Below are 23257 nucleotides of genomic sequence, written 5' to 3'. Positions count from 1 at the left end.
CAAAAAATAAATTTATTGATGAAAAATGACCTAATTTAATTGTGGAATTGGCATAGGCTTGTAGAGGGTTTTTTCCTCTTTCTAACGAGCTATTACACGCCCCCTAACTCCCTACCGTTGAAGAGAATGAATTTTTAAGTTAAAATATTATATATCTTATCCTAGCCGACCTAAGCCGACTTGTGTAGGCTGACATGTCTCACCAAGGGATGTGTCTTTTCATTTATGATCAAAACCAGTATATATATATGACGTCTAGACTTGACATTCCATCATCAAAATTTCGGTGAAAAACACAAAATTCAGACAAGAATCACAGGAGCAAATAAGAAGCCGAGTTTGTAGAGAAGGTATATCTGTTTGGGTGCAAATCTCCTTGGGTGAGAGAGCTGCAGTTCTGAGGCAGCCTGTGTAAAGGATAAGTGGACTGTTTGGCGTGTTTATCTCTTGTGTTTGGATATGTCTTTCTTGCAGACAAGGATGAAATAAAATGTTGTAGCTACAACACTATTGGAGGACTGTTTGAGTAGGCCGAGAGGGACTCTGTTCTGAGCTTGGACAACCTCTTAACTTCGAACTTCCTGTGATTGAACATATCTCTATTGAAACAACCCTTCTAGGCTAGCACAGAGCTCAAATTTGAGTCTTCCTGTGGCTTAGTCGAGAAGCAAACTACTTTGAGCATAACTCAGAATTGTGGAGTAAATCTTGACAAAACCTTGAGCCTATTAAAGCAGATTTTGACTTGGAAGAAGCAGTGTTCTCAGACTTATTGAATCAATCTTGTGGACAGATCTAATTTCTGTCTTAGAGACATTGGGGAATTGACTTAAAGGCAGTTTGGGAGAGATCTTTGTATAGCAGTTTATTGAAGGTGTTTGTGTTAGAAGCCAGTTTTGGACCAGCATTAAAAACAGTCCTGTAGCAGTAGTTGAAAGTCTTTTTCAAACAGTCCTGAGATATCCTTTTGTAGCACATTGAAGACCTTTTGAAGGTGGATTTATAGCAGGTTTGAAGACTTAGTTTGGACTGTTATTTGAAGCATTTGAAGACCTAGAGCAACCTCCTTGGAGCAACTATTGAAGGATCTTTGAAGAAGACTTTGATGATAGTCTGAACAAATTTTGAAGGTTTTCCAGATCAGATCTTGGAGCTTGTGTGAAGCAGACTTGAGGCTTGATTGAAGGTTGATCCTATATTGAAGCATAATTGAAGGACACTTCAAGTTTTGATAGCCTGTTAAAGAACACTCTAAGAGTGGTGTGCAAGCATATTGGAGAAGCCTTTGTAGATTTGTCTTGGAGCCATTTGAAGAACCCTTGAAGGTTGGTGTGCAGATCTATTAAAGAAGCTTTTTGGAGCAGGCTTAGTGCAGCCATTTGAAGACATCTTGTTGAAAAGCTTTAGCTGATCTTGGAGACATTATTGGAGACCATGATGCGTTGAAGCCATCATGAGGTGACCTTGGAGAATTTTGTTTGGGTAACATGAAGAGTTGTGGAGACACCTTCATGAAACAAAGTTGTCATTGATGAGATAGTGCCTTGGAGATCATTTGAGGGCAGTGCTGAAGCTAAAGATGTTGTCAAGGCTCATTGCAGAAGATATTGGGAGCCATGAAGAATCATTAAACTTATCTTGATGAATTGGAAGATAGGATTGGAGCCCTAGAGGATAGGAGTTCTCAAGGGACCAGGTTGGAGCCTGTACCCAAAATAGGGTTGGAGCCCTAGAGGTTGGTACCTCAAAGTGACAAGGTTGGAGCCTTTGGAAGTCCAATTCATTGCTTGGAAAATATAGGTTGGAGCCTGGGAGATTGAAGATCGGTGTCTTCATCTAGGGGTGGAGCCCTACATATATTGTACTTGATTCATGAAGAAATTAATAAAAGCATTTATTCTTATTGTTCATTTTGTGTTCTAAATATAAGTGATCTAATTGGTAAAAGTAACAATTGAAAAGGAATACTGATTCACCCCCTGTCTCAATGTTTCCAACAAGGCCTTCTTCAACAAGGACTCCCCCCCATCCACCTCAAAGCCTCATGGCTGCTCGATATATACCTCCTATATGATCCCATTGAGAAAAATGATGTTCACTTCCATCTGTTGTATCTTCCAATCCATCTTTGTTGCAATGGAGATCACTGCTCTAGTTGAAGTGTATCGAGCCATTGGTGCGGAGGTCTTGCCATAGTCAACTACCTCTACCTGTGAGATGCCCTGTGCTGCAAATCGAGCTTTGAACTTCTCATTGCTGCCATCCACAACATGCTTGATCTTGTAGAGCCACCTGGAAGTCACCACTGACTTCCCTCAGGTCTTGACACTATCTCCCACACATCATTCTTCATGATGGAAGCATACTCTTCCACCATGACATCCCTCCAAGCTTACTAGCTTGTAGCCTCCTCATAGCTAGATGGCTCGGTTTCCACAACGCTACTCACCATAGCCAAATAGCTATCAAATCACTCTGGTGGTCTACTCTCCCTAATTGACCACTTGGGCTTTCCCACTGTCTCTTGGGCTTCCTGGAAGGTATCACGAAGCCATTTAGGCTTCCTCTTCCCTAAAGTAGCCTCTTGTATTGGGATGGGTATATCGTCCTCTGTAATCGGTACCCTTTATGATGATGCCCCAGCGGTTTGTGGTGAACCTGTACTCAGGGATTTTATGCCTTGTGTCCCTGTAACTTCTGGACCTGTCACCCTACAAGCCTGTGATCCTCTAGACGCTTGTGAACTTGTACCTGATGGTCCCATACCCTGTGGTGGACTCCCCTGCCGAGGACTCTGTGCATGTATACGATCCATATCTGGTGACCTTCGCAAGGCCCTCTCCCCCTCAAATCTCACATCCTGCCTCATAGCAACCTTCGTTTACGTAGGAATATATATGCGTTAGGTCTTGGAGGTCTTGCTATACCCCACAGAAATGCCCTTCTTGGCTGGGAGTTCTAACTTTGTCCTCTGCTCCTCAGGGACATGTGAATATGTCAAGCACTCAAAAATCCTAAAGTGCTCATTCTCAGGCTTCTTCCCAGAGAGATCCTCCTCAGGAGTCTTGTTCCCCAACACTATGTGGACTCCTGTTCTATAGATGCATTGCAGTGTTGCATGCATCAACCCATAGAAAGAATGGTAACCCCTATTCATGGAGCATGGCTCTCACTGCCCTAACTATGGCCTTGCTCATCCTCTCTGCAACCCCATTCTATTGTGGGGTGTAAGGAATTGTCCACTCCCTCTTGATGCCTGCTCTAGCACAAAAATCCTTCATCTCATTGGAGGTATACTCGTCCCCATTATTGTACCTTAATACTTTGATCTTCTTCCTTGTTTGGTTTTCCTCAAGAGCTTTAATCTCTTGGAACCTCTTGAAGATTTCATCCCTCACCTTCATGAATTAGATCCAGGTCTTCTTGGAGTAGTCATCAATAATAGTGGCATAATACTCACATTTTCTCAATTATACACAAGATATCAGACCACACACATTAGAGAGAATCAAGTTAAGTATCCCGATTGCCCTGCTATCATTGCTTGGGAAAGTTGTCTTGGTGTACTTTCTCAGAGAACACCCCCTTGCACACATCATGGTGCTCTATATTGAACTTTGGAAATCTTGTGACGATCTTCCTCAATACTCTTAGAGCCCCATGGTGCAAGTGGGCAATCGTCTTGTGCCACAACATGAACAAATTACTGGTGGTGGTGGTCGAAACAAACACTCTAGTAGGCTGAAACATGAACCTGTAGAGTTTCCCATGGCAGACTCCAATCACTCTGGCAGAAGTGATAATGGATCCCCTGGGATACATAACGATCTTTCTGGATTGTTATATTATCTGGGTCAATGTTTGTTCCCTCTTCTTCAACTTGGACTTCTGAAGACTTTGATGCTTTTTTTTTGTGATAAATTTTTCAGTTTTGTTCTGCAATGATTTCTTTTCATTTTTAAGTTTCTTAATTTGGGTAAGTAGATTTTGATTATGATTGTTTAGATGTGGAATTTCTTCATTCTTTGGATTGTCCACCTTATTATTAGTGTCTTTATTCTCTTTTTTTAAACTCTTGATTTGTTTAATTTTTTTTTTTTTAAGTGCAAATTTTTTGTTCTTCTCCGATAGACTTTCGTTGAGTTTCTTCTCGAGACCTTCCTTTTCCTGTTCTAATTTTTGCTTCGTAGCCTTGGACTTCTTTAGTTGTGCAAGTAATTTCGACATTGATTTTTTAAGCGAGAAATTTCATTACCCTTTGCTATTGATTCTTTGTTAAACATATCCTTGAGCTCTTTGTATTTCTTTCACGATAATTTCCTGCTTTGTTGAAGCTTTGCAAGTTTGTCTTCTATTTTTTATTTTTTATTTTTATTTGTGTATTATCTTGATATTTTAGAATAGTAAATAATTTTCCACACATTGGAGAAAAACATTTACAATTTTAGAATCGACCAATGCTCAAATTCCATTCCATGAAAAGGATGTCCGGTCCACAATGTTGACTTGTATATGAAATTCATCTTTTGCGATTTCTTGGCTTCTTTTAACTCCTCAAATATTCGTTTATATATATATATATATATATATACCTTTTCCTCTTCCTTTTTTTTAATCTTGGGGAACTTTAATTATCATAACCTTTAAAGTCCCTGTTTGATATTTTATTAAAATAATATATTTTTTCTTCCATTTATAATTTTCCACTTTATTCAAAAGTTACTTCGATTTGGCCCCTCTAAAAATATGAATGAGAACTACTAACCCTTTTTAATCCACTTAAACTATATATTTTTATAATATAACGCTTTTTGTTCTTTTAAATAATCTTTTGACACTTCAAATAGTTTTCTAAAATCACCTTTTATACCCCTTAACTTTCCTTTTAGTCTTTTTTATTTACTTCTTAATTTTTCTTTTTAATTTAAATGGGACTTCGGAAATTATTTAACAAGTTTTTAATTTTTAATTTAATTTTAACTTTATTTATTTGTCCCTTTATTATTTCAATCATTCCACTAAATAAAAAATGACGAACATTGTCTTCATTAACATACACAAGCCGTCAATTGTTGGCAGGAACATTAGTAGGACTTTGATTTTGTACAAAAATGGCAGTATAGATGGGTATCCCAACTTCCTTAATTGCGAGTGTACATAGGACATACATAGTTTAATGTGTAGCCAATATGTGGGACGATGGTTTATAGTGGTACGATGGCTATACTAGAAAATGAATGGTATGACAGTAGATGGCTTGGTGGCGAAGCACTGGTGCATGTGGTGGATGGCTCTTATAGGAGTGTGGCCAAAGGCTGGATCAGATAACAAGGCTCTAATACCAAATGTGATAGCCAAACCTAGCTCGAGAATATAATAACCAAAATATTTGGAATATTAAATTATTCTTTTAGGATAAGTAAATATATATTGGTATGATTGAATACAACAAGGGCCCCATATATATAGCTAGGCGAGAGTGCCCTTTCATAAGGAGTCATGCCTTTTGGGACATGCCCTTACATAATTAATGATACTTGTTAATCATTATTTATCATCATTATTTATATTATTTTATACATGGTTATGTTCATAACATCTTATGATCCCTTATGGAGAACGTATCCTAGGTACACATTTGGAGGATGATTGTAACATGTAACGTGGTCTTGGCTTTTGTTTGACTGAAGGGCGACCTATCGCTTTAGTGGCCTAGCTCATCTTGGTACTATTCACATGAGAAGTGGTTGATTGTGATTGTTCTATATGGAATGTTCAACTTGTTGGTACACATGTAGGCATCATCACATTTTTATTATTATTTTAGTGCTAGGTGATGGGGCCGTCACCTCTTGTTGGAGTTGGTTGAGCTTTGGTTGACTTGATATGTGGCTCATGGCATTATTATATGGATTGTTGACTGGTCATCACCTTGGAGACCACATGATGGATTTTTTATATGGTTATCTTGATGGGATGTCTCTCTTTTGGAGCCACAAGTTCCATACGAAGGATGGATTTGACAATTTTCATGGCATTTGATGAAACAACCTAGCCTTGTAAGTTGCATTTGTGGTTTAACTTAGCTACATTGCACATTTTTGGAGATTTTTGTGGAGTGATCTTTGTTGGAATGGTTTTAGGAGGTCATTGGATTTTTAGTTGGTCTTCTTACTATTTTTGGATGGCATGTGTGAGTGGGTACTTTGGGTGATGTGTGCTAGCTTATTAGCAAATACCTTTTAGTAGAGTGCCCTTATTGTTTCCAAACCAATGACATTAGATGTAGAGTGACTATGACATTTCCAAAAAATGGTTATATTACAAGTCCTATAAATATTAAGGTTTTACGACAATTTCAAATTTGTTGTTTTAAAAACCCTCACTGCATTTTGACCACAAACACCACGTGGAGAAGCATATTGTTGATATCTATTTACTTGCTTTGTTGGTTGGGGTACATATGGAAGCTTGACTGATGGTCAACTAACAACCCACTTATCTAGAGGATGCATCCTACCTTCTTCTGCTATTTTTGGAGGGTGTTGCATAACCAACTTGATTAATTTATTATCATCGATTTGTTCCATAGAGTTGGTTACAAGAGCGCATTATTGTATTTTTTTTCCTTGGATATTTTATTGTTTTTGATTGTGGATCTTGACAACTCATTACTACTTTTAGTAAGGAGATTGTTGAGAAGGAGATTTTATTCTTATTCCTTGGAGAACTAATTGATCTAGGGAAACAAATACTTCTCTATTGTGGAGGAGTGGAACGAACAAAGTTCGTTCTTCAAGTTAAATACTCCAGAAGACTTGGAATTTGTAAATCTCCATTGAGATACAAGAATATATATTAAAATGTATGAATAAGAATGCTGATACAATTGAGAGTGAAGGTCCTGTATATATAGTCAAGTAAGTACCTTTTCACAAAGGGTCATGTCTGTAGGGACATGCCTCTTTGTTTAACTAATTATTATTTTAACTACATATGTTGACACCTAATCATTGGGATTGGGTGAACATTTGTAAATAATGTAAATAGTAAATAATGGAGAATAAGAAAATGAAGAGACACTGGGAGGTGAAGCCTAAGAGTCTCTCCCTGCTTGTATATAACCATGAGCAACCTTAATGAAGAAATGCAATTTGATTTGAGGAGTTACCTCCTGGACTGACATGGTATCAGAGCCAACTCCATTTTTGGCATTCCAGTCTGCCCTTGTAACTCCCTTCTGCCATTTTTTTCTTTGCAGTTTGTCCTTTGCCCCTCTCTTTTGACAAAAAATGTGTCCTGCCATGTATAATCTCTGCTCTGAAGATTGTCTTGCACATGAAATGATCTACACTAATGTCTCTGCTGCTAAGGTCGAGAGTCAGTGAGCATGGAATAGAGGAAGGATTGGAGCTGTGAAGGATTTAACGTTGGTGTAGTGAACGATGATGAGTAATTGTCAATCTCGGCTCACTGGTAATCTATACCACTTCAACACTTGTTGAAACCTTCTGCGTAGGATTTTCCTTCAATTAGCACACTACCCATAACTCGCTGTCTCCATATGCGTGTGTCACGCTGCCTCCATATCTACCTCCGTCCATAACTCCAGGTCATACCACAGGTTGCATAGTTAATAACTCTAGGTCATACCATAGGTTGCACATACCCGAAACCACCAATCCACCCTCCATTCCCACTACTTCTGTAATACCTCTCTCTATCGCGCACTGCCTGCCTGCCTCTCGGCCCTCTCCACTATGTTTTTAATAAATCCACTGCCACAGTTACCTCCACGCCATATGCGTTAATACCATTACAACTCCAATTTTGTAATTGTTGCGATTGCCCATTTACAATTTTTTAGTTGCTGCGTTGTTCCGCATATTACATACTGCCCCGACATTACATACCGACTCTGGTCCAGAACATTGGCCTACCACCATACCACGAATGGTATAACGTTGTCAACTCCTAGTGACTATGTAATGGGTGTGTGAGACTGATATATACATACTCCAAATAATGTATATTCACTGTGTAAAAGAGCATCCATATGCGTTAATCCCCACTACCACCAGTTAATACTTTCTCCAAATACTCCCTCCCCTATATTCTCCCTCCCCCACATAACCCCTCCCTCATATATACCTTTGTTATATACATCCGAATTGCATTTTATTACAACATATTGGTAGTAGAAGTACATTTTTTACAGTACACAGATTTTAAAAAGCATTCATTGATATCTATTGTGGGAGTGGTTCTCACCTGAAAAGAGAACTATCCAGAATGGTCGTGGAAGATAAAACACATTCTTATTTTCAATGAGCCGTGGAAACGAGTTTGTGTAGGAGAAGGAGATAATGAACCTGCAAAGCCTACCTTAGACAAGGAATTCGACATTTGGGAAAACAAGAACAGAAAGGCCTATGCATTGATTGTAGCATCTGTAAATGAAGAGGTGAGTCACCATATTTCACCATTTTCAAATGCTTTTGAAGCCTTACAGAGGTTGAAGGAACTTTATGACTCACACTCTGAGCTTGAAGATCTCTAATTGACCATTAAATTGTTCAATCTTGAATTACAAAATGATGATCCTCTTGCTCTAGCATGACAAGTAAGATCTATTATGCATGATATCAATGACACTAATGTTGAACTAGACATTCCTTTGATAGCTTTTGTCAAGGCACTTTATCCCACTTATTCAAATTATCTTGACTCATTGCAAGCAAATGGAAACCTCAAAGAGATTAACTTTGATTCCCTTGTGAAGAAATTTGTTGAGAGAGAAAGCTTTTGGGAAGAAGACAGCTCCTCAGTCTTTTGAAGAAGTTGTGTGTCTTGCACATAGAGAGAAGAATCATGCTCAAGATTCTTCCAGAGGAAGAGGTGCCCGAAGAGGAAGAGGAAGAGGAAGAAGAAATTTCAGAGGTAGGGGGGGTAGACACTCTCAAGAAGAAAAACATGATCGTCATTGCATACGTTGCAATAGAGATGGATCACATGATGCATCCACATGCAAGTTGCCTTGGGACAAAATTGAGCAGGAAAGAAATCAAGCCAAAGGTAAAACCAATGACAAAGACAAAGGTAAAGCACTTGAATCCGCTCACTCTGTTGTGGCACATTGTAACATTGGAGTAACTAAAGACTTGTTTAATGCTTCACTTGCTTCTTGGAAAAATGATTGGTTGCTTGATTCAGGAGCAACTTGCCACATGACTTTTCGAAGAGATTTATCATTTTTTTGATGAATTTACTGACAATGTTGATGGAGTAGTATACTTTGCAGACAAATCAAAACTCAAGCCATCAAGGCTTGGCACAATCAGGCTCAAATTGCCTGGTCTACCAGACTTTCTTCTGCATGATGTTTTATATCTCCCACAACTGAGAAGAAACTTGCTGTCCTTGGTCCACATCTTCCAGCAAGGACACTCCATTCATATGTTTGATGGCAAGGTTGAGGTGAGAAAAGCATCAGATCACTCACTTGTCATGACGGGGATAGAAGAAGAAAGGCTTCTGATGCTAAAAGGTACCTCTGCTCTTGCACAAAATTTCTCATACGATTCTCATTATGATGAAGGTGCATTTCCATCAAGTTTTTTATGGCATGCTAGACTTGGACACTTGAACTATGACAGCCTTTGCTTGTTGAAGAAAAATGGTGTTACTGGTTTGCCTACAATTTCTAGGAAACTTAAGCAATGTGATGCTTGTATTCTAGGAAAGCATAGCAAACAACCTTTTCATGATTCACATTCCAGAGCACATAGAAAACTTGAACTCATTCATTCAGATTTATGCGGTCCAATGCCCGTTCCTTTTGCAAATGGAAATAAATATATGATGACATTTATTGATGACTACTCTAGAATGTGTTGTGTTTATTTATTGAAGAACAAATCTGATGCTTTTCGAACATTCAAGAACTTTCATACATGGATTGAAAATGATGCACAATCTCATATTGGCTCTATTCGCATTGATAATGGAAAATAATACACTTCAAATGAATTTGAAAACTATCTTCGCCAGCATGGGATCAAACATCAAACAACTGTGCCTTATAATTCCCAACAGAACAGAGTAGCCGAAAGAATGAATAGGACAATCTTAAATATGGAACGTTCCATGATGTTTTTCAAGAATGTAAAATTGATGTTTTGGATTGATGTAGTTCTATGTGTTGTGTATCTAAAGAATAGATGTCCATTTAATGCTATTAGAAATAAGACTCCTTGTGAAATGTTGGATGGCCACATTCCTTCAGTAAAGCATCTCAGGGTCTTTGGTTCCACTTGTCATGCCTTGATACCAAAGGTACAAAGAAACAAACTTGGTGGTGCAAGGAGTTGTAAGTGTATCTTCTTGGGGTATTCAAATACCTCCAAAGCATATCGTCTCTATGATGAAGTTACTAAGAAGTTTGTTGTACCTAGAGGTGTAATCTTTCTTGAATCTTCCAAAGTTGACAACGTTATTGAGCAACAACTTGATCACTTGGATAGATTCGAACATGAAAAATTGTTTCAAGGATTTGATAACCAGATTCCACGTCTTGAAGGGGGGATTCCTATACTGCATCAATTTGTGGAATCTTCTTCTAAAATACTCTCTCACCCACATGAAGCTCCAGCCACTGATGATACTTTGAGTGATGTGATTAACAGAATTGGGAGACTTAATCTTGATTCAGTCCCCACTCAGTCAACTGAGCAGCCTGGACCATCTTAGAAAGGTCCCCCAAAATGACTGACAAAGACACTTGAAAGTGTTCATCCTGATGAGGTTGGAAAGACAAGAACAAGAAATTCAACTAAGCAAAATGGAGGTGATGTAGATGATTCTGATTCACCTGTTGATATGGACGTTTCTTATGATTGTGAATTGAATTTGTTTACAGATTTTGAACCAACTTCTTTCAAAGAAGTCGCTTCTCATGATGAATAGAAAGAAGCGATGCAAAAGGAGTATGATGCCTTGATAAAGAATGACACTTGGAATCTAGTTGATCGTCCATTGGGAACCAAACCAATTGGCTACAAGTGGGTCCACAAGAACAAGTATAAAGCTGATAGCTCACTTGACAAACACAAAGCCAGGCTTGTGGCAAAAGGTTTTGCACAAAAGGAAGGGGTCGATTATGAGGAGACTTTTGCCCCGGCAACAAAATGGGCTACCATATGGACACCCTTTACCTTGACAGCTCAAAACGATTGGAAAGTCCATCAAATGGATGTAAAATTGCTTTCTTAAATGGAGATCTGAAAGAAAATGTTTTTATGTCCCAGCCAGAAAGATTTGTTGTGAAGGGACATGAACATAAAGTATGCAAACTTGTGAAATCCTTGTATGGCCTCAAGCAAGCACCGCGAGCCTGGTATGAAAAGTTAACTGAGCATCTTCTAAAACTCAACTTCAAACATTATGATCTTGATGATGCAACTTTGTTTGTCAAGAAAGTTGGCAAAACAGTTGTATATCTTGTGGTATATGTAGATGATCTTTTGATGACAGGGAACAATGAGAGCTACATTGCATCCATAAAGAAGGAATTGAGGAAAGGTTTTGAAATGATTGACTTGGGCTATGTTCACTACTATCTTGGTATTGAAGTAACTCAACATCCGAAGTATATATTCCTCTCTCAAAAGAAGTACATTGGAGATCTGTTAAACATGTTTGGCATGGCTGAGTGCAATCCTTTGACTACTCCAATGGAACATAACTTAAAGCTCACATCCATTGAAGGAAAAGAATTTGAGGATGCAACAAGGTATAGACAACTTGTAGGAAGTCTCAACCACTTGACTACTACCACACCAGATATTTCAATCACAACTGGAATCCTCTCCAGGTTTATGCAAAAGCCTTGTGAGGGACATTGGTCTGCTGCAAAAATAGTTCTAAAGTACTTGAAGGGAACCCAAGACTTTGGAATCAAGTATACACAGGTGGGCGACTTCGGCTTGATTGGATACTCTGACTCAGACTTCCATGGAGACAAAGAAATTGGGGTATCTACTTCAGGTTATGCTATGAGTCTTGGATTCAGAGCTGTCTCTTGGAGATCACGCAAACAATCAGTTCCAACGGATTCTGCAACAGAGGCAGAATATGTAGCAGCTGCTGAGGCAACAAAAGAAATTGTGTGGCGTATGAAAATTCTGGAAGATTTGTAGGTAAAACAAGTACATTCAACTCCACTCATGATTGACAACACGTCTGCAGTAAAGTTGGCCAAGAACCCAAAGTTCCATGATTGAACGAAGCACATCAATACAAAATACCATCTGATTTGACATCATGTTGAGGCCAAGACAATCCATATACGCCATTGTTCCACTAATGAGCAGAATACAGACATCTTCACCAAAGCGCTTGGAAGAGAAAAGTTCGAAAGATTCAGAATGATGCTTGGACTCACCAACATCCCTTCAGATTAAGGGGGGCACTAATTATTGGGATTGGGTGAACATTTGTAAATAATGTAAATAGTAAATAATGGAGAATAAGAAAATGAAGAGACACTGGGAGATGAAGCCCAAGAGTCTCTCCTTGCTTGTATATAACCATGAGCAACCTTAATGAAGAAATGCAATTCGATTTGAGGAGTTACCTCTGGGTCTGACAACATATTATTGTCATTATTATCTAATATTTATATTTATTACTTTTACATAATTATATTCGTAACATTGCCTTCCTCTTCAAAAAGCTTTGTCCTCAAAACTTGTTGATGAAAGGGGTTGATCTCTTTATCTACTACAAATGTCTTCTCATCTCGATACAATCATCTTTGTCGATACAAGTCGATATGATCCTTGGAGTGATATATAAAATTGTCGCACGAAGGAAGGATTTGACCATCCTAAATTAATCTTTTGTGAAGTCTTCTGATCACTGGAAACTTGTGATGATCTGTTATCACCGAACTAAGTTGTGCGCACTTCAGTATTCTTCGAAACATAAGTGTGTTGTTTATGTTCTGAGTGATACAGATTTGTAGATTGAGTGAGATGCCTGTTCTTGTGATTCAGATGTAGATAAATAGTTCTTTTGGTTTCCCTTATCATGTGTGTGGCAAGATTCTGATTTACTTCAGGTTCTGATGTCGTCGAGTTGGTTACAAAATCTTCACTTGGAATTTCCTTCATCTCAACATCTGAGTGTGTTTTTTCTTTAACTGATGTGTCTTCTTCTTGAGTTGTGATATTCACTAGATCAGTATTCATTCCATTTTCTTCAACTTGAATTTCTTTATTTGAAGAATTCAATGCTTCCTTCTCAATAAGTTGTTGTACCTTATTTTCCAACGACTTTTTGTCCTTCTTAAGCTTCTTAATTTGTGTTAATAATTTTTCACTATGGTCTTTAAGCCGAGAAACTTTTTCATTTCGATCAGAAGTGATTTTGTCAATTTCTTTTTGCATATTTTGTAATACTTTTTTACCTTCTTGAAAAATTACTTTTGAAATATCTTGTATGTCTTCGGGTGTTACCGAATTTGGCTTTAGTGTAACATCCTGGGGCGTTAGTTTCTTCTTCCTGTAGGAAAATATTAAAAACTTATTTTTCATATTTAAGATGAAGAATCCTAGAGTTTCCATCTATAAGGTGAACCCAAAATAATGTCACCTTGATTGCTCCATAGGGTTTGAACATAGAATTGCGATATAAATGTATAATCCTCAATGTTTAACTGTAAATTGGTTATGTCATATTTTTTGTTGCCAAAACAGTGTAATTTTTTGATTATATTTGACTCCGGAATCACTAATTGGTTTGCGATTTTAGGCATTATATAATTTTTATCTTCGGCAAGGGAAATAACAATAGTGACATCTTTTCCCACAATAGACCCTTTAATTCTAAATAGCACTGAAACATAATTATGTGAAGTTTCCGGAAATGTTTGTTCCTTCAATTCCGAATTAGATTCCATTTGAGTTTATCAAGGTGAACTTTGATTTTCTAAAAAGTAACCCTTTTAAGTATATATAAACTTATATAAAAGTCTATGTTATGTATATAACCCTTTTTCAAAAGAAAAACTCTTTGAATTTTCCCCTTTAAAAAACTATCAAGTACCTTTTCACCTTTTATATAAAAGGTTTTATAATGGTCTCTTCTCTTTTAACTGTAATCTTATAATAATAATACTTTATAAAAAATGTTGACATTCTTTTTGGAATTGACCCTTTTACACCCCTTTTTTCAATATATATATATATCAACTTTTTATTATTATTTTTTTTCGTGTGCTTTTTTTTCAAAACATTATTATATTTAGTTTTGTTTCTCCTTTATGAACATAGAGTTAACCTCTTTATAATTTTGAATTGTGTTGGGACTTCCTTTCCTTCTTATAATTTTGAATTGTGTTGGGTATGTTTCTTCATGTCTTTTTTGTGTTTAATATTAAGGTACTTTTCTCCACGTCCTTCTTGCAATTAATACTTAAGTCAATTAATTTGATAAGCAACTTTAATTTGGGAGGCGCGATTAAAATTTGGAAAGTTGCGACTATATAGATTGAATAATTGTGTACGATATGGAAATAATGAATTCAACAATTCTTTTTTTTTTTCTCCCTTCGTACACCATACAGGGCTGTCGGTGTTTTTTTCCTTTTGTTGCCAAAGAGCAGATAGAAGAACGAAAACAAGGTTGTGAATAGACTATACTAGTTTGAACCTGTAACCTTGGCGACACAAACAAATTTGATGTTTGACGTTTTGTAATGGTGGGTTGATTGGCGAAAATGTTGTGACTGTCGACGACAAAAAGCAACAACAGAACGTGCCTGTAGCGGAAGGGTGGTTTGTCAGCGATGGAGGACGACCATGGAAAGCAGCAGACGACTGACGATAAGAGGAACAAGGTTGGTTGGCGATCATTGGCGGTCGCAAAGGTCGATCAGGTGATGGTGGTGGTGTTGGAGCGGCTAAATGACGATATTAGGGAAGAAGATGCGGTGTGCGAATTTCAACCGGACGACTGTATAGTTGAACAAAATGGTGGTGAGATTACGAATTTATGGTGAACTGTGGCGACACTGTGTTTTAATTGGTAGCAATGGAAGTGGTTGCAGTTGGACGATTCAGTGGCAGCTAACGGAAGAGTAGTGTGGGTGTGCTTGTCCGAAAGTGGGTTTACAACATGGTATACACCTATGGTTGCCCATTGGTGGTAGTCATGATGGCAGTTGCAGCGCTGGGGTGGTTGCTTGACGGCAGTGGTTTCGACGAGTTTGGAGGCTATACAATCTTCTTTTTATTTTTTTAACATGTTCTTTTTTTCCCCTTTTTTTACCTTTCTTTTTTGCTTTTTCTTTGACCTTTTATTTTCTGTTCTTTTTATTTTTTAATTTAATTTATTTTTAATTTCAGGATATATATAATCCCTTTTTTCACTTTTTTTTTTGTTTATTCTGTGTTGGCTTTTTTTAATCTTTTTCTAATAATTTTTTTTTTTACTTTAAATGGCTAAGGTTTGATAGTGAAAAATGGAGACCTTCCAAAAACTTGTAGCGAAACACTCCAATGACAACAAGGTTGACGAATTTTGACGGCCAAAGACCGGATTAAACTGACTTTCTCTGTAGTGGTTGAGCGGCCAAAGGATCGAACAAGTTTGATACCAAATGGAACAAACAAAGTTTGTTCTTCAAGCTAAATACTCCAGAAGGCTTGGAATATGTAAATCTCCATTGAGATACAAGAATATATATTAAAATGTATGAATATGAATGATGATCCAATTGAGAGTGAGGGTCATGTATATATAGCCAGGTAAGTACCTTTTCACAAATGGTCATGTTTGTAGAGACATGCCTCTTTGTTTAACTAATTATTATTTTAATTATATATTATTGTGATTATTATTTATTATCTATATTTATTACTTTTACATAATTATATTCATAACAAGGAGATAGAGCTGAAACCTATCTAAGGGTTTGGCCACTCCATTTGATATATGGTTGTATTTGGGGAGTTCTCCCCTATTGAGCTTTTGTTGAATGTCTTGAAAGCAATGTAAACTAAGGATTTCTCTTGATAGGTATAATGTGTCTTTTGTATTTAATTTGATTAATACTAAGGCTGAATTGGAGTCAGGAAACTCTTACATAAATTTCAATTCTATCTTCTTGTAAGCTATATGTTTCTCTTGGGATGTATAATGTGCCTTTTTTGCTTAATTTGCTGAATACTAAGGCTGAAATATTTTACGTCAATTGTGTCAATGAAGGGCTAGAACATAGGTAGCAAAATTTCTGATTAAGAAGATGTGCCTTTGTTAAGAAGTAATTATTGTGATTTAGTGTCTCTTTAAATCCTTCATGTACATTGCTGGAAAATGTTATTATGTTTCTTCTTTTTTAAGTCATATTAGCTACATGTTCCATTTTCTATTAATATGCACACCATCATGTATATTTGGAGGTATTTCTTCATTTGTATTCCTGCAAAAATTATTCTTGTTTTGGTGGACAGCAGGATAAGATTGTATTAGGCTCATTATTCTTGTTTTGGTGGACAGCAGGATAAGATTGTATTAGGCTCTTGCTTTAGGCTACACAATCATATAGGATGGCTCCCTCTTATTGTAGTCCTTTGACTGCATTTGCCCAATGGACTTGGCACTAGTTTTGATCCCCTCCCATCACCCTTTTTTAATCTATGTTTTGCAGCTATGTTTTGCAAAAATTAACTTCTCATTTTTCACCCTGATACTTCATGATATAGCTTTGGCAATCCTGTTGCTGGGGAAACCTCCCTTGTGCTGGAGGGCTAGGGAATAGCTAACTAGGTGACAATGGGTGTCCTTTCTGAGTTCCCTTGAAGTTGCATTTTCTGGTTGGGACTTTGTACACATTAAATGCAGGTTTGAGAGGCACAGAGACAAAGTACTCTCTTTGCTATTTGACAATGAGTGCTAGAATTTGTTTTACATATCAAACCTGTAGGATGTGTGGCTTCTAGAGGAGCAAGATGGAATTTGCTTGAGCTTTCAATCCCATTTAAGGGAGAAGGTTTGTCAGATTACTGTATTTGTTGACAATGTGGTTGTTGAATGTAAAGTACCCTGTTTGGTTTGATTGTCGCAATTGTTAGTCTCTTATAAACATTGCAAATTTTTATGTCATATAGAAACTACCATTGAACAATTGGGCTTTGTTGGTTCACACTATATTGTCTATATTATATTCTTTCTTGTTTTGAGTTTTGACTCTAAGAGAAGCAGGATTGTAACACTTTTCTAAGCATGCCAGGTCATATTAAATGTGCAACTTTCCAGCTGCAGTTCTGTTTGAACTGTATGAGTTAGATGCATTACAATCTGATTATTGTTCCTTGAAATGGTTAAATTCACATTAGTCTTCATGCCGAAGTCCAACTGGATTACAGATGCATTGAAATTGAAGATTTTTATCACTTCTCAACCTTTTGTCGATGCATCTGAGAAGTACTTCTGTGTCACTAAAGTACTGGACAAGCATATACAGTTCTATGAGAACCTTACTTGAAACTTCTCATATTTGGTTGTTTATCCGTTTTCTATGTCAGTTATATTTGCAATCCAACATTTTAAAATATGCATTTTTCTTCCAAAAGTTGATAATTGGTAGCTACCCATTCAACATGGGCTAACTGCTAAATAGTAAAGAGTATTGCAAGTACAAGGGCCCATTTTAAAAGTTGTGGATACTTGTGTCAGTTTATGTTGGTACAGACTGCAATTAGTGCACTTACTGCTATCATGTTTCTGCATTGCTGTTTGTCTTTTCTTTTTTCATGGGAACTGGTGGATCGGTAACTTTGGATGACCGTTCTGGGCAATACCCAGGATTGAATCACAACGGCTGCTGCTATTTACCTCAATATCAAGATATTCGATTTTTCCTGCCCTTTGGGCTTATAGGAATTACTCATCATGATTTTCAACTTGTTCAAATTTTTGTGACACAGGGTAACATGTCACCGGAGAATAGAACCTGGGTGGAGGGGATTTTAAACCCGCTAGCTAACACTCGAGCTATTGGCCTTTGACCTGCATTGCTGTTTGTCTTGTTGTGTTGAATTTGCATGATTCTTATTTTTGTCTTGTATTAATAAATTAAGGAATGGATGCATTAATTATTAAATGGACAAATATCAAAGCGATCAGTTGGAACGCTAACTTTTTTCACTGAAGCATGTTCTGTTTTTTTTTCTTATTTGTAGATTATGATCAGAAAGCTGACAACGCTGTGGATTATGAGGATATTGAGGAACAGTATGAAGGGCCTGAGGTACAGGTTGGTTCAGCGGAAGGTGCGGGACTCTCAAAAGACGAATGCTTTTATGCTGAAGCTGCATTGGCTGGGCCCTCCTCGAACCTTGGAGCTCCTATTTTAGATGAAGACAATTATGATGAAGAAGAGGAAGAAGAAAATCTTGAGAGGGAAGCTGAGATAATGGACACCCATGTAGCAGCAGATACTGTCTCTCTAGCAGGTTCATATTAATAAGTGGAAATGAAGAGATTATGCTTGCTGAGATTATGTTTGCTGTGGAATTGTGTGCTGTGCCAATAATATCATGGCATATGTCTAGTTTTTTTTTTTTATTTTCTTGATTTTGTAATTGTTTCATCTTACCTATTGACGTAATCATGCCTGCTGTACATCCCAATGTGGATATGCTAGGTTTATGGGTCCTTCATGGTTTGAAATATATACAGCAGATTCTAGATTGATTTTTTCCTTGGTTTGGTTGGAGTAGTTAATTAGAGAAAGCAGGAATGACTTAACTTGTTTTTATAATTTTATATCTGTTAGTGAGCCAAGACTGTCAATGAGACTTCAAAATGTACAATTACCAGTGTGTATTGGGAAGTGTAAGCGTGCTGTAAAAAACATTGCTGCACAAGAAAACGGAAGCAGGTAAAAATTGGGCAAGGATCAGAGGGCATCAAGACAGAAGCCCTGCAACAGTAACAGCTGACAATGATGCATTGGGTTCAGTGTTGATGCACATCATAATAATTTAGAAAAATAATATCTAAATGAATTTCTATATATTGCGGTATTCATTGATTATTTCGACTGTAGCAATGTTCATGTACTGTAGTCTTATTTGTGTCGAAGATTCTATGTTGATGTGCAGGTTCTTGGGTTTATGCATCAAATTAGGAGATTATCTATTGCATAGGTTTTGGTTCTGTAGAGTCCTCTTTTATGCTTGTCATACACAACTTCTAAAGCTGAAAATGTAATTGTAGGAGACCACTAAAGATCAAAATAGGTGAGAGGTGTAGAAATTTTAGGTGTTTTCTGTAGCCATTCCTTATTTCAGTTTCTTTGCATTTGGTTTAATGCACACAGCCGTACATGTTAAGCTGATATATAAACTCAAAGCAAATTTAAAAGAACATTACAGGACTACTCTACGTCTTTTAACTTTTCAGCTGATAGGAAATTGATAAGCATTCACAGAAATTTTCACACATTTATTTTTGGTTAAACCGTGACCCTGGAAAAACCCACAAGGGGAAAACCAGTCTAGGAGTTTTATTTTTTATTTTTTATTTTTATTTTGCTTTATCAGGAAATTTATACAAAGCAAATTTATCATGAAGGGTGTTGATTTCCCTTTTAAATTCTGGACAACTGATAGAATGGGCTGCCTGGAAAATTGTGCCACAGGCGGAACATATCCCCTTGATTTTCATACCTCAGTGAGCAGACTCTGCCCTCTGAAATTGAGACATAGTTCAGCAACTTTCCCTTGGTCTGCGTGCCAAACAGTCAGCTTATGTCCCTCGAAAATCATGCTCTCAGTCCCAGATTTTTCTCCGAGAAAATTGTGCTCAGGTCTGCTCTGTCAGGCTTGAAGTTTGTGTCACTGTTTCAGCGAATTTCTCCCCTTGAATTTTGCATAGGTGTGCTAGAATATCAGCCTGTCAGTCTGCTACAGTCAGATCCTCATAATTGCAGCCTGTTCTCCTTGAAACCAGTGCTGGAACTGCCTTGGAGTGCGTACCACTGTTTGACTAGGATTTTGGGACTGTTGGTGACTCTCCTTGCTCTAGATGTGGTCTCCCTCTTTCAGCAAAAACCCTGCAATTTCTGCCTTCACTCCTCTTCTCTAGCTCTTCTCTTCCTCTTCAACAATGTACATGAAGAATGAATAGAGCTTCAATCTTTTTCTCCCTTTTTAGCTTCATTAAGATAGGAGAACCCTAACCCTTTTGATCAAGGGCTGATATTGGATCTCAGTGCTCTAGATCAATGGTGGAGATCTTTCCCTCACTTGACCCCCTTTTTCATGTGGTCCCCTTCATTAATGAACTCCCTAGTCACTTTAATGTTGTTTTTGTACCCTGTACTTTTCTCCACATAAAGTCAACCTAAAAACATAAAGTGAGTTTAATATAAAAAGTACATAGTACATGGTACCTCATAAAGTGACTTTATAACATGACTTTAATTTAACTCACTAAGTCAATAGCTAAAAAGGTGTTATAAAGTGTTTTCCTAGGCATAAACACAAATGCACTAGGAAACACCTCCTTGGTACCCTTTTATTCAACAAGAGGTTCTAGTGATTATAGCCAGCAACAGTAGCCTCCCCCCCCCCCCCAAAAAAAAAAATAAAAATAAAAAAATAGAGGGTGTAAGGGGCCCCCAAGGCAAGATTAATAGATGAATAAGTACAAGAACACCTAGACATGAAATGACATTATAGGTGTACAAGTAGGTTATTTGAAGGCATCATAGTTGCCAAACCATCAGAGTGGGAGTGCCAGGAGTGCCATTTCCCAAAAAGCCTTGGGGACGGAGCATCTTGGGAGCATTTTTAATGTGTGTGTGTATAAAATTATGCATTTATATTAAAAAAACATTCAAAATGCCAACTTAGTTGCATAATATATGAAAACAAACATATTTATGCTACTGTGTAGATGAATACTGCATTATTATAAAGTTAGAAATGCTATCCATATTATATTAATGATTAACCATTTGAGCCTCAATCATCTTAGCAATTACAAACAAACATACAAATTTTTAAGCCATATGATAGGAACTAACCATTAAATTATTGTATGAAATAGGGTATCCAACACCTGTCAACTTGACCAAATATGTTTGGAAATTAGGCCATCTCACACTCAATCGGCGCCTCAAGGTGAGGAAATAGCTACCAAATTTAGTTTTTGTGATCTTAAGTAGCTACATCCTTGAGTGAGTGCCATGAAGAAATTGACCCTTGTATGCCTAGTGACATAAAGGGCTTGGTGCTCTTGATTAAATGCCAATCCTATACCTTCATATGTGATAGCATCCAATGAAAATGTTGTAGTCTCACCAATCTTGAAACCTTGAAAATTGTTATGTTTGTTGAATTTTGTATGGGATATAAGATTCTACTTTCTTGATATGAAGTTTGATGAGGTTGGAATCACTTTCAAATATCTTGATACAATTGATGCTATTATTAAAATTTAAGTAAAAGTCTTTTCTTTTTATCCTTTTACTTCAAGAATTTAACATTACCATTAATTGTAAGTATTTTTGGTCAAACCTACCCAAAAGCCATAGTTTTTGTGTTTGACAATGTCTTGCATCAATGTGTCTAGGAAGTGCCTAGGGAGCATTTAGAGGACACCTAAGGAACATCCATGGATGGCCTAAGGAATATGTTCCTTGCTCTAGGAGTGTCTTAGGGAGCATCATGCTCCCCACAATAGTAGGGAGTGTGCTAGGGAGCCTCACTGTCTACTCCCTAGATGAGCTCGCTTGGAGTGTAGTTTCGGGGTGGGAACGACCCTTGGGAGGGCACTCTCATTGACATAGGAAGGGATAAAACCCTATAAAATGAGGGAGAGCTATTAAAGAAACAAACACTAAATAAAGATGTTGCCACTAGAGAGAGTGGGGGAAGGTATCCTTGTTCATCATATGAATCAATAGGACTATCTAGGGAGCATTTAGAGGACACCTAAGGAATATCCAGGGATTGCCTAGGGAGTATGCTTCCTACGCTAGGAGTGTCTTAGGGAGCATCATGTTCCCACATTAGTAGGGAGTGTGCTAGGGAGCTCAAGAGTGCGCTCCCTTGATGCGCTCGCTTGGAGCGTGGTTTCAAGGTTGGGGCGACCCTTGGGAGGGCACTCTCATTGACATAGGAAGGGAGAAAACCCTACAAAATGAGGGAGAGCTAGTAAAGAAACAAATGCTAAATAAAGACGTTGCAACCACAAAGAGTGGAATAATTTATCCTTGTTCATCATATGAATCAATAGGAGTGCCTAGGGAGCATTTAGAGGACAACTACGGATTGCCTATGGAGTATGCTCCTTGCTCTAGGAGTGTCTCAAGGAGCATCATGCTCCCCACAATAGTAGGTAGTGTGCTAGGGAGCCTTAGAGTGTGCTCCCTAAATACACTTGCTTGGAGCGTGGTTTCGGGCTAGGAGTGACCCTTGGGAGGGCACTCTCCTTGACATAGGAAGGGAGAAAACCCTACAAAATGAGGGAGAGCTAGTAATGAAACAAATGCTAATTAAAAAGGAGTTGTCTATAATGCGACTTTTTGGAGATTCCGGTGACGAAATCCGGCGGAAGAAATTGAGGTTAAATCTTGATTTGTTGCAGTTAAAATGGTTTTTTAACTGCATATTTGGATTCGGCACCCTGAAAAATCCCTGGGACGCTTTCATTGTGCATAAACTAGTTATCAAACTTGCGATTCCAATAAATTCCTGCCGGATTTCGACTGGAAAAACCTGCCGGAAAGGCTTTCAAAAAGTCGCGTTATAGACAATTCGAATTAAAAATGTTGCTACCACAAAGAGTAAGGAAATTTAGCCTTATTCATCACATGAATCAATACTGAAGATGTCAAAATTGAGTGCCTTCTGAATAATGTACTCAAGAGTGTGGTTTGGATTGACAAGGCCTTGTTGAGGAAATCATGCATGGCATCATCTTGGTCCTCAAGGATGAAGAAGAGGTAGGAACACTCTTGATATTCAAGGCTACTGAATACTAGTGGAATGGAAGAATTAGTAATGCATCACTAGGTGGGTGCACTAGCTAAGTAGTTTTTGTTGGCAACTTTGATCCTTCTACAGGCTCTTGATGTATTAGACATGGAGTGTGAGTGGTGAGGTCTAGGGAAAAATAGACAATCCAAGTGTTCACCAATGAGTGGGAATGATGTGCTTCTAGCCCTCTTGTCATTGCCACA

At 37.6% G+C, this 23257-nt stretch overlaps 1 protein-coding gene across 1 annotated transcript in view; it reads left to right on the top strand.

Annotated features, from left to right (window-relative positions):
- Nucleotides 1-23257, top strand: part of LOC149167923 (transcription initiation factor TFIID subunit 1-like) — a 229764-nt gene that overhangs the window by 111333 nt on the left and 95174 nt on the right. Inside the window, exon 7 of the mRNA XM_089430634.1 lies at nucleotides 18246-18518. Within this exon, the coding sequence (XP_089286760.1) occupies nucleotides 18246-18518 (273 nt within the window). The remainder of the gene's footprint in view (nucleotides 1-18245; nucleotides 18519-23257) is intronic.

The sequence above is a fragment of the Pinus tabuliformis genome, chromosome 5_1 (genome assembly GCF_031772625.1).
Source record: "Pinus tabuliformis cultivar Carrire ecotype Pingquan chromosome 5_1, CPIR1, whole genome shotgun sequence".
Lineage (NCBI taxonomy): Eukaryota > Viridiplantae > Streptophyta > Pinopsida > Pinales > Pinaceae > Pinus > Pinus tabuliformis.
Note: the sequence above shows the minus strand (reverse complement) of the source record. Positions and strands in the feature narration are given on the sequence as shown.